This window comes from Triturus cristatus, chromosome 8 (genome assembly GCF_964204655.1).
Source record: "Triturus cristatus chromosome 8, aTriCri1.1, whole genome shotgun sequence".
NCBI lineage: Eukaryota > Metazoa > Chordata > Amphibia > Caudata > Salamandridae > Triturus > Triturus cristatus.
Window position 1 is genome coordinate 1,608,114,571 of NC_140591.1, and position 12,074 is coordinate 1,608,126,644.

A 12,074-nucleotide genomic window follows, 5' to 3' on the forward strand; every position below is an offset into this window, starting at 1 on the left:
CAGGGCGGACGTGCGCCATAACTTAGTGCAGAAAGATGCCTTCTTGCTCTCTCTCTTGCATGCAACACAGCATTCTTGCACTGCATTGACTGAAAGGTTAGTAAACCTGGCCCCAAATGCAGAAAGGTTTATACTTAGTCCAGTTTGCAGAGTCATTGTAGGACAGACTCCAGGACAACAGTGGCAAAACCACTGTCTCCTACCTTCAGGCCTAGCATCCGCTATGTGCCCCGCGGCCCCTGACTAAGATCCGACAGGGACCTCTTCAGCGAAAAATGTGACACAAAACCAGCAAAAAAAGATGTCACAGACAAGAGGACATGTCTGACAATATGTGAACAGCATTATTTGGCTGGGCCTAATCGCATCCCATCATGAGGGTGAACATAGAGAACAATGAGAGCTGGTGGGTTGGGGCAAAGTGAAGGTGAAAGCACCACAGGGGGGCGAGAAAAATAAATTACATGCACCCCCACGGAGTGCCTAAAGAAAAAGCAAAAAGTATTTTCCTGGAATGCAAGCAATGTTAGCAGTGGAAGGATCCAAGTAAACCGATTAGGCTACTGAGAGACAAGAATAGGGAAGTAATCCATTGAATCAAGAGGAGACAACTGAGACAGCAGTAATGAGCAAGGGGCTGACCAAAGTCCAATCTAAGTATACTGGAAACAGTGGGTCGGGCCACCAGGCAGCTAAAGCTCTCTGTAGCGGCGACCTAAATGAATGGGAGATCTCAAATGCTAAGCACATTTCTTGCATTTATTAGAAATTCGAGTCAGAGTCACTTAAAACAGAGCTTAGAGTGGATGGGACCTGAGATCAAGTTTGCAGTATTCCTAAAGATGCATTTTGAAGGATGGTGGTAGGTGATTGCTTCTTAGCATTTCAAATATGGCTTTCAGCGCAGGGATAGTGTTCAATCTGGGATTCTATTGATTGTGCATGTCCGGAAGGAAGACGTGTGGCCCAAGAGATGCCTTGTATTGATTGATCACAGTGATGGGTATGATTTGTTCCAGTGAAGGGGTGCAGGTAGAGGAATTGATCCAAGCCCGGCGGATGAGGAGAACACACTGAGTGTGTGTGGATCTCAGTGTGCAGAATACTGCAGAGGGTGCATCTGTTTTGGATATGTAGGACAGGGCCAGGCCCTGGAATCATTGAAAGATTATGGGCTTCAATTTCTTGGACGCCCTTTTCTTGCATATCTTACCATTCTACATGATGAGGGTGCAACAACAAGGCGTGGGCCGGGGCAGGTGAACGGCACTCGTGGTGCAATGTTTAGGCCTTTATTTAACAGTCGCTGTTAACGGAGGGGGGTGAAGGAAGAATCAGTAGCCATAGGTCAGCTATCTATTGACTGATGTGTCTGTTTCGGATTGGACTGAGGGATGAATGATACACGATGCATGGCTCAATCCTACCTGTGTTGAACCAACAGGGGCGGTAAATTAAGCTTCTGAGTCAAGCTGGAGCCTTAGGTTGTCTCATAAGAGGGGGAGGGAACAATGGTGCCTGGAGGGAATATGAAGGATTGTGGAATGCTCAGGATGCTAATGTTATAGACAATGGAAGCTATTAGCTGGATCAGGGCAGCATATTGAAATTGGGTTCCTGAAGGTGGAGAAACAGTGGGGGATATGTTGTGATGGTAGAAGAACATTGAAGTATCCTCCTAAAATAAGAGACATGAGAATCTACAGGAGGACATGTTGATGCCTTCAAGATAGATGGTGTAAAGAGTGAATGAACAAGATCTTGAACAGAAACCTAGGCAAACCCCTATATAGAAGGAAAAGGGACAGGAAGAGTTATTAAACCAGGGCCGAGAGAATCAATGGTGAGTGAAGTCAGAGACTGGCAATCAGAATATTCCAACAATGATGCCCATAAGAGATGGCTTGCTAAGGAGGATTTGGTGATCAAACATTCAGAGATCAAGCAGTATGAGGTTAAAGAAAGCAGGCTACGATGTGCAGACATAAGGAAGCCAGTGTGAGGGCTGGAGTGCCTTGTCCAAAGATCTGATTGAAGAAGTTTGTTTGCATGCTATGATTGGAGCGCACATCAATTCTGCAAGAGAAAACGCAATTCTCAGGTGATTTGGAGAAAGTCAGGATCGTACTGAGAAAGGTGGTCAGAATCACTGGTCTTTTCTTTGAGGACTGGAGTGAATGCTGCGCATGTATTTCACAACAGATAAGTGTAAACTTTAAAGAATTTCCTAAAAGTATAGTTTGGATGGGGAGTAGGAGCGGTTCAAGAAAATTGATACGTTAGCCTGGGAAAAGTTCAAACTGGGTCCAGAGTGGATTTGCCGTGGTGAAGATTTGGACCTTTATCCCAAGGGATGAGTTGACTGGATCAGGTCCTGAAGGAGAAGGAACGAAGGAGAATTTAAAGCTGTGGAGTTGATGAAAGATGAAAATCAGATGTTACTAAAGAAGAACTGGGCAGGAGAAGGTGAGGACACAAGAGCAGATGAAAGTGTTTGGGGCAGTGGTTGGAGGGACCTGGAGGAGGACAGTAACGTTAGTAAAGTGTGCAAACCTACTCAACAAGGATCAGATAGGAGAGTAGGAGCGAGCGAGGCCCTTTATGAAGTAAGAGCCAGCGGTATGGTCCTTTCTCTGGCTTTAGGTGAAAATGGCACATTGGGCCTTCCAGGATCCAGGGGTTGGGGCAAGACGTGGAGAGAGAAAAGAATCAAGGAGCAGTTGAAGTGTTCACTGAAAATGTCTGTTCAAGAGAAGAAGATGTGGTGGAGGGAGAGATGAACGTTGTTTGTGCAGTGCAAAAATGTGTCAGTGATTATAGCCTTATAACCCGCCGTAGCGGGACTTTAATAGCCGGTCAGTGATTAATTCTTAATCGGGGCCTGCTTGCGATCTTGGCGTACAAGGTTACTTCATCACTAACATGATGGATATCCCATCCGCCAAATTACAATTCCATTATTTCCTGTGGATCTTGTTATACAACGGGCTGGGTATCTATGACGTTTGTGACAGAGTATCCCACACGCCAAGATAGTAGCCAGGCCTTTAGTAATCCAGAAGGTCATAAACCTGGGAAGGAAGAGGGTGTAGAGAAGATAGTGTGTGCAATTGGAGGGTTTATTGTGGGAGGGGGTATTTTAAAATATAAAGGAGAAGGTGTTGAATGTGAGTTTAAGTGCAGCCAGTAACTGCAATTCAAACCGAGTTCTCTATTTTTTCTAAACTCTAGAAAATCTTTAATTTTGATTTTCATCAAGTGGAGGTTATGTTAGTCTGCTTTAGTCAGACTACATTTTTTTGTTGTTGCAAAAATAGAGTTCTCAAACTAAAGTGTTTTAAAAAAAAAAGAGTGTGGTATGGACTTTGTTGTCCTGGGGGCTGTGGTGCAGTCTGGTGTTCCATGGAAGAAGTGTTAGAGACCCTCTCCTAGTGCATGCGGTAATCACAAAAATGACAAAACACAGGAGTTTTTTACTTACGTCAAAATAGTTGATCATGGGCTCATAGAGCGCGTCAGCATCCAAGACGGGCAAATATTTGTTAGCGTGGTCTATTTTGTGCGACTTCAGAAATTCCTTTAGAGTTCCATCTTCTCGCATCTGTTCCCTCATAGATTTTCCTTTCTTTAGGGGAATCCTGAAAAGAAAGTGATAGAATCAAATTTATCCATCCCGTAGAGGAACAATTGTGATCTAGCACTGTGTGTGTTGGGGAACAGCCATTACAACGCGGTTTTTACCACGCACAGCTTTTACATCGCATGTGTTACAACGCATGCGATGTTACAACGCTATGCCATTACAACGCAAGTCTTTACATCGACTTGCGCTAGATGGCGTGCTAACATTACAAATAGTGTAGTTTACTATCCCAACATCTTCCCTACTGTTAAGTGGACTAGAGTTGGAATAGTAAATTACACTTTTCTAATGTTAGCACACCATCTAGCGCAAGTCGATGTAAAGACTTGCGTTGTAATGGCATAGCGTTGTAACATCGCATGCGTTGTAACGCATGCGATGTAACTGCACGCGTTGTAATAACACGCGTTGTAATGTCATACATCCGTGTGTGTTTGTTCATGTGGTTTTACTTCATTCAGACGGGGGAATCGGTCTCCTAAAAAACACCGGGACATATGTACATGGAAGTGATGGGGCGCGGCCTTAGCCTCCTTGGCTTTACAACATTCTCCGCCACTTCTGAAACGCAAGGCTGCACCATATTTACAAGAATGTGGTGTCGCCTTGCGTTTCCCCCTACAATGGAGCTAAGCTTAACGCCAATGCAAGCACGCTTGCACCAGAGTGCGAGTGCAAGGGTGTCTGCCTGCAGGGGAGGATTGTTTATGTGTAGGAAGGTGTCCCTTCCTGCACATAAACAATCCTAGAAATGCCATTCTGTCACTTTCATGTGTGCTGCCTCATGCAGCACACATGAAAGTGACAAAATGGCATCTTTATTAAGGTTTGTTCATGTATAGGAAGGGACACCTTCCTGTACATAAACAAACCATGGCATTTTGCTTTTTCCATGTGTGCGTCACAAGGCAGCACACATGGAAAAAGCAAAAACGAGGAGAAATAAAGCATTTCTCCTCGTTTCGCCATCTTAAGACCAGGATTTACCTGGTGTTAATTTTGGTGCTGCCTCCTAACAACACCCTTGTACATAAGGGGCAGCGTCAAAATGAATGGGTGTTGTACTGGAACGCCCACTGCAACACCCACTACCCACTCATAGCGAGAAAGGGGGCCTTATGTACAAGGCAGCCTTAAGCCACGTTAAGTTGCTTAACGCTGCCTTGTATATGAGGCGCAGCCCCTATCGCCACCACAATGTCGGCAAAAGTGAAGTTGTGGTGGCCATAGGGGCTTGTAGATATGCCCCCCAGTATTCGAATGGCAATGATGATAAGGGTGTTCTCGCCATGTTTTATTTTTGAAACCCCATGTTGACACTTGAAATGAATGCTCCGTCTCTCTAAGCTGCATGTGGTGTTTGCAGCCACAAGCCCATCCCGCCTTGAACGGGATTAGCTTGGAAGGAAGTCAAGTTGTTATATCGCGGCCTTCTGGTCAGACAGCATTACTCACGCACAGAAGTAACCACAAATGTGATGAGGAAACATTCCCCCTCTGCTCTCCCTAGACAATCATGGCAAGCTAAAGTCTACTGAAAAGCCAGAAAGGGCGGGGTAGGACACACGACCAGGTGCTGAGGTGGACATGCTGCTGATAGACTGCAACCCAAGGGCAGGACCAGCAGCAAAGCTAAGTAGGAGGGAAAACTGTAGACAACTAAGTGAAACAGGTGTGTGGCTAAAGATACTCTTTGAAAATAGACCAAAAGGGCCAGGTAGAGGTGGAGAGACATGCGAGGGGCTTCCCTTGGTTCGGTTCAGTTATAAATGCTGAGAATTCAGTCATCACCACCATAGTTCTGATATTTACATTTTAAGATAGTTTGTTCATAGTATATGTACTTTTATTGTAAACACCACCCTCTGAATGTGTCTACTGTTCCTACTCCTTCACTCTGGAAGGATTGTGGCATGCAGTGTTACCCTGGAGCCGGAGAGATCTCACTGGGTGTGACTCTGGAAGGATTGTGGCATGCGGTGTTACCCTTGAGCTGTAGAGATCTCACTGGGTGTGACTCTGAAAGGATTGTGGCATGCGGTGTTACGCTGAAGCAGGAGAGATCTCACTGGGTGTGACTCTGGAAGGATTGTGGCATGCAGTGCTACCCTGGAGCCGGAGAGATCTCACTGGGTGTGACTCTGGAAGGATTGTGGCATGCGGTGTTACCCTGGAGCTGGAGAGATCTCACTGGGTGTGACTCTGAAAGGATTGTGGCATGCGGTGTTACGCTGAAGCAGGAGAGATCTCACTGGGTGTGAATCTGAAAGGATTGTGGCATGCAGTGTTACCCTGGAGCTGGAGAGATCTCACTGGGTGTGACTCTGAAAGGATTGTGGCATGCAGTGTTACCCTGGAGCTGGAGAGATCTCACTGGGTGTGACTCTGAAAGGATTGTGGCATGCAGTGTTACCCTTGAGCTGTGGAGATCTCACTGGGTGTGACTCTGAAAGGATTGTGGCATGCAGTGTTACCCTGGAGCTGGAGAGATCTCACTGGGTGTGACTCTGGAAGGATTGTGGCATGCAGTGTTACCCTGGAGCTGGAGAGATCTCACTGGGTGTGACTCTGGAAGGATTGTGGCATGCAGTGTTACCCTTGGAGCTGGAGAGATCTCACTGGGAGTGACTCTGAAAGGATTGTGGCATGCAGTGTTACCCTGGAGCTGGAGAGATCTCACTGGGTGTGACTCTGAAAGGATTGTGGCATGCGGGGTTACCCTGAAGCTGGAGAGATCTCACTGGGTGTGACTCTGGAAGGATTGTGGCATGCAGTGTTACCCTGGAGAGATCTCACTGGGAGTGACTCTGAAAGGATGGTGGCATGCAGTGTTACCCTGGAGCTGGAGAGATCTCACTGGGAGTGACTCTGAAAGGATTGTGGCATGCAGTGTTACCCTGGAGCTGGGGAGATCTCACTGGGTGTGACTCTGAAAGGATTGTGGCATGCAGTGTTACCCTGGAGCTGGAGAGATCTCACTGGGAGTGACTCTGAAAGGATTGTGGCATGCGGGGTTACCCTGAAGCTGGAGAGATCTCACTGGGTGTGACTCTGGAAGGATTGTGGCATGCAGTGTTACCCTGGAGCTGGAGAGATCTAACTGGGAGTGACTCTGAAAGGATGGTGGCATGCAGTGTTACCCTGGAGCTGGAGAGATCTCACTGGGAGTGACTCTGAAAGGATTGTGGCATGCAGTGTTACCCTGGAGCTGGGGAGATCTCACTGGGTGTGACTCTGAAAGGATTGTGGCATGCGGGGTTACCCTGAAGCTGGAGAGATCTCACTGGGTGTGACTCTGAAAGGATTGTGGCATGCAGTGCTACCCTGGAGCTGGAGAGATCTCACTGGGTGTGACTCTGAAAGGATGGTGGCATGCAGTGCTACCCTGGAGCTGGAGAGATCTCACTGGGTGTGACTCTGGAAGGATTGTGGCATGCAGTGTTACCCTGGAGCTGGAGAGATCTCACTGGGTGTGACTCTGAAAGGATTGTGGCATGCAGTGTTACCCTTGGAGCTGGAGAGATCTCACTGGGTGTGACTCTGAAAGGATTGTGGCATGCAGTGTTACCCTTGGAGCTGGAGAGATCTCACTGGGTGTGACTTTGAAAGCATTGTGGCATGCAGTGTTACCCTGGAGCTGGAGAGATCTCACTGGGAGTGACTCTGAAAGGATTGTGGCATGCAGTGTTACCCTGGAGCTGGAGAGATCTCACTGGGAGTGACTCTGAAAGGATTGTGGCATGCAGTTCTACCCTGGAGCTGGAGAGATCTCACTGGGTGTGACTCTGAAAGGATTGTGGCATGCAGTGTTACCCTGGAGCTGGAGAGATCTCACTGGGTGTGACTCTGAAAGGATTGTGGCATGCAGTGTTACCCTTGGAGCTGGAGAGATCTCACTGGGTGTGACTCTGAAAGGATTGTGGCATGCAGTGTTACCCTTGGAGCTGGAGAGATCTCACTGGGTGTGACTTTGAAAGCATTGTGGCATGCAGTGTTACCCTGGAGCTGGAGAGATCTCACTGGGTGTGACTCTGAAAGGATGGTGGCATGCAGTGCTACCCTGGAGCTGGAGAGATCTCACTGGGTGTGACTCTGGAAGGATTGTGGCATGCAGTGTTACCCTGGAGCTGGAGAGATCTCACTGGGTGTGACTCTGAAAGGATTGTGGCATGCAGTGTTACCCTTGGAGCTGGAGAGATCTCACTGGGTGTGACTCTGAAAGGATTGTGGCATGCAGTGTTACCCTTGGAGCTGGAGAGATCTCACTGGGTGTGACTTTGAAAGCATTGTGGCATGCAGTGTTACCCTGGAGCTGGAGAGATCTCACTGGGAGTGACTCTGAAAGGATTGTGGCATGCAGTGTTACCCTGGAGCTGGAGAGATCTCACTGGGAGTGACTCTGAAAGGATTGTGGCATGCAGTTCTACCCTGGAGCTGGAGAGATCTCACTGGGTGTGACTCTGAAAGGATTGTGGCATGCAGTGTTACCCTGGAGCTGGAGAGATCTCACTGGGTGTGACTCTGAAAGGATTGTGGCATGCAGTGTTACCCTGGAGCTGGAGAGATCTCACTGGGTGTGACTCTGAAAGGATGGTGGCATGCAGTGCTACCCTGGAGCAGAAGAGATCTCACTGGGTGTGACTCTGGAAGGATTGTGGCATGCAGTGTTACCCTGGAGCTGGAGAGATCTCACTGGGAGTGACTCTGAAAGGATTGTGGCATGCAGTTCTACCCTGGAGCTGGAGAGATCTCGCTGGGTGCGACTCTGAAAGGATTGTGGCATGCAGTGTTACCCTGGAGCTGGAGAGATCTCACTGGGTGTGACTCTGAAAGGATTCTGGCATGCAGTGTTACCCTGGAGCTGGCGAGATCTCACTGGGAGTGACTCTGAAAGGATTGTGGGATGCAGTGCTACCCTGGAGCTGGAGAGATCTCACTGGGTGTGACTCTGAAAGGATGGTGGCATGCAGTGCTACCCTGGAGCTGGAGAGATCTCACTGGGTGTGACTCTGGAAGGATTGTGGCATGCAGTGTTACCCTGGAGCTGGAGACATCTCACTGGGTGTGACTCTGAAAGGATTGTGGCATGCAGTGTTACCCTGGAGCTGGAGAGATCTCACTGGGTGTGACTCTGGAAGGATTGTGGTATGCAGTGTTACCCTGGAGCTGGAGAGATCTCACTGGGTGTGACTCTGAAAGGATTGTGGCATGCAGTGTTACCCTGGGGCTGGAGAGATCTCACTGGGTGTGACTCTGGAAGGATTGTGGCATGCAGTGTTACCCTGGAGCTGGAGAGATCTCACTGGGTGTGACTCTGAAAGGATTGTGGCATGCAGTGTTACCCTGGAGCTGGGGAGATCTCACTGGGTGTGACTCTGAAAGGATTGTGGCATGCGGGGTTACCCTGAAGCTGGAGAGATCTCACTGGGTGTGACTCTGAAAGGATTGTGGCATGCAGTGCTACCCTGGAGCTGGAGAGATCTCACTGGGTGTGACTCTGAAAGGATGGTGGCATGCAGTGCTACCCTGGAGCTGGAGAGATCTCACTGGGTGTGACTCTGGAAGGATTGTGGCATGCAGTGTTACCCTGGAGCTGGAGAGATCTCACTGGGTGTGACTCTGAAAGGATTGTGGCATGCAGTGTTACCCTTGGAGCTGGAGAGATCTCACTGGGTGTGACTCTGAAAGGATTGTGGCATGCAGTGTTACCCTTGGAGCTGGAGAGATCTCACTGGGTGTGACTTTGAAAGCATTGTGGCATGCAGTGTTACCCTGGAGCTGGAGAGATCTCACTGGGAGTGACTCTGAAAGGATTGTGGCATGCAGTGTTACCCTGGAGCTGGAGAGATCTCACTGGGAGTGACTCTGAAAGGATTGTGGCATGCAGTTCTACCCTGGAGCTGGAGAGATCTCACTGGGTGTGACTCTGAAAGGATTGTGGCATGCAGTGTTACCCTGGAGCTGGAGAGATCTCACTGGGTGTGACTCTGAAAGGATTGTGGCATGCAGTGTTACCCTTGGAGCTGGAGAGATCTCACTGGGTGTGACTCTGAAAGGATTGTGGCATGCAGTGTTACCCTTGGAGCTGGAGAGATCTCACTGGGTGTGACTTTGAAAGCATTGTGGCATGCAGTGTTACCCTGGAGCTGGAGAGATCTCACTGGGTGTGACTCTGAAAGGATGGTGGCATGCAGTGCTACCCTGGAGCTGGAGAGATCTCACTGGGTGTGACTCTGGAAGGATTGTGGCATGCAGTGTTACCCTGGAGCTGGAGAGATCTCACTGGGTGTGACTCTGAAAGGATTGTGGCATGCAGTGTTACCCTTGGAGCTGGAGAGATCTCACTGGGTGTGACTCTGAAAGGATTGTGGCATGCAGTGTTACCCTTGGAGCTGGAGAGATCTCACTGGGTGTGACTTTGAAAGCATTGTGGCATGCAGTGTTACCCTGGAGCTGGAGAGATCTCACTGGGAGTGACTCTGAAAGGATTGTGGCATGCAGTGTTACCCTGGAGCTGGAGAGATCTCACTGGGAGTGACTCTGAAAGGATTGTGGCATGCAGTTCTACCCTGGAGCTGGAGAGATCTCACTGGGTGTGACTCTGAAAGGATTGTGGCATGCAGTGTTACCCTGGAGCTGGAGAGATCTCACTGGGTGTGACTCTGAAAGGATTGTGGCATGCAGTGTTACCCTGGAGCTGGAGAGATCTCACTGGGTGTGACTCTGAAAGGATGGTGGCATGCAGTGCTACCCTGGAGCAGAAGAGATCTCACTGGGTGTGACTCTGGAAGGATTGTGGCATGCAGTGTTACCCTGGAGCTGGAGAGATCTCACTGGGAGTGACTCTGAAAGGATTGTGGCATGCAGTTCTACCCTGGAGCTGGAGAGATCTCGCTGGGTGCGACTCTGAAAGGATTGTGGCATGCAGTGTTACCCTGGAGCTGGAGAGATCTCACTGGGTGTGACTCTGAAAGGATTCTGGCATGCAGTGTTACCCTGGAGCTGGCGAGATCTCACTGGGAGTGACTCTGAAAGGATTGTGGGATGCAGTGCTACCCTGGAGCTGGAGAGATCTCACTGGGTGTGACTCTGAAAGGATGGTGGCATGCAGTGCTACCCTGGAGCTGGAGAGATCTCACTGGGTGTGACTCTGGAAGGATTGTGGCATGCAGTGTTACCCTGGAGCTGGAGACATCTCACTGGGTGTGACTCTGAAAGGATTGTGGCATGCAGTGTTACCCTGGAGCTGGAGAGATCTCACTGGGTGTGACTCTGGAAGGATTGTGGTATGCAGTGTTACCCTGGAGCTGGAGAGATCTCACTGGGTGTGACTCTGAAAGGATTGTGGCATGCAGTGTTACCCTGGGGCTGGAGAGATCTCACTGGGTGTGACTCTGGAAGGATTGTGGCATGCAGTGTTACCCTGGAGCTGGAGAGATCTCACTGGGTGTGACTCTGGAAGGATTGTGGCATACAGTGCTACCCTGGAGCCGGAGAGATCTCACTGGGTGTGACTCTGGAAGGATTGTGGCATGCGGTGTTACCCTGGAGCTGGAGAGATCTCACTGGGTGTGACTCTGAAAGGATTGTGGCATGCGGTGTTACGCTGAAGCAGGAGAGATCTCACTGGGTGTGAATCTGAAAGGATTGTGGCATGCAGTGTTACCCTGGAGCTGGAGAGATCTCACTGGGTGTGACTCTGAAAGGATTGTGGCATGCAGTGTTACCCTGGAGCTGGAGAGATCTCACTGGGTGTGACTCTGAAAGGATTGTGGCATGCAGTGTTACCCTTGAGCTGTGGAGATCTCACTGGGTGTGACTCTGAAAGGATAGTGGCATGCAGTGCTACCCTGGAGCTGGAGAGATCTCACTGGGTGTGACTCTGAAAGGATTGTGGCATGCAGTGTTACCCTGGAACTGGAGAGATCTCACTGGGTGTGACTCTGGAAGGATTGTGGCATGCAGTGTGACCCTGGAGCTGGAGAGATCTCACTGGGTGTGACTCTGAAAGGATGGTGGCATGCAGTGTTACCCTTGGAGCTGGAGAGATCTCACTGGGTGTGACTCTGAAAGGATTGTGGCATGCAGTGTTACCCTTGGAGCTGGAGAGATCTCACTGGGTGTGACTTTGAAAGCATTGTGGCATGCAGTGTTACCCTGGAGCTGGAGAGATCTCACTGGGAGTGACTCTGAAAGGATTGTGGCATGCAGTGTTACCCTGGAGCTGGAGAGATCTCACTGGGAGTGACTCTGAAAGGATTGTGGCATGCAGTTCTACCCTGGAGCTGGAGAGATCTCACTGGGTGTGACTCTGAAAGGATTGTGGCATGCAGTGTTACCCTGGAGCTGGAGAGATCTCACTGGGTGTGACTCTGAAAGGATTGTGGCATGCAGTGTTACCCTGGAGCTGGAGAGATCTCACTGGGTGTGA

The 12,074-nt window shown here is 49.4% G+C and overlaps 1 protein-coding gene across 1 annotated transcript in view; it reads right to left on the bottom strand.

Annotated features, from left to right (window-relative positions):
- Positions 1-12,074, bottom strand: part of LOC146806321 (pepsin A-like) — a 97,139-nt gene that overhangs the window by 29,241 nt on the left and 55,824 nt on the right. Inside the window, exon 2 of the mRNA XM_085623525.1 lies at positions 3,482-3,638. Within this exon, the coding sequence (XP_085479651.1) occupies positions 3,482-3,638 (157 nt within the window). The remainder of the gene's footprint in view (positions 1-3,481; positions 3,639-12,074) is intronic.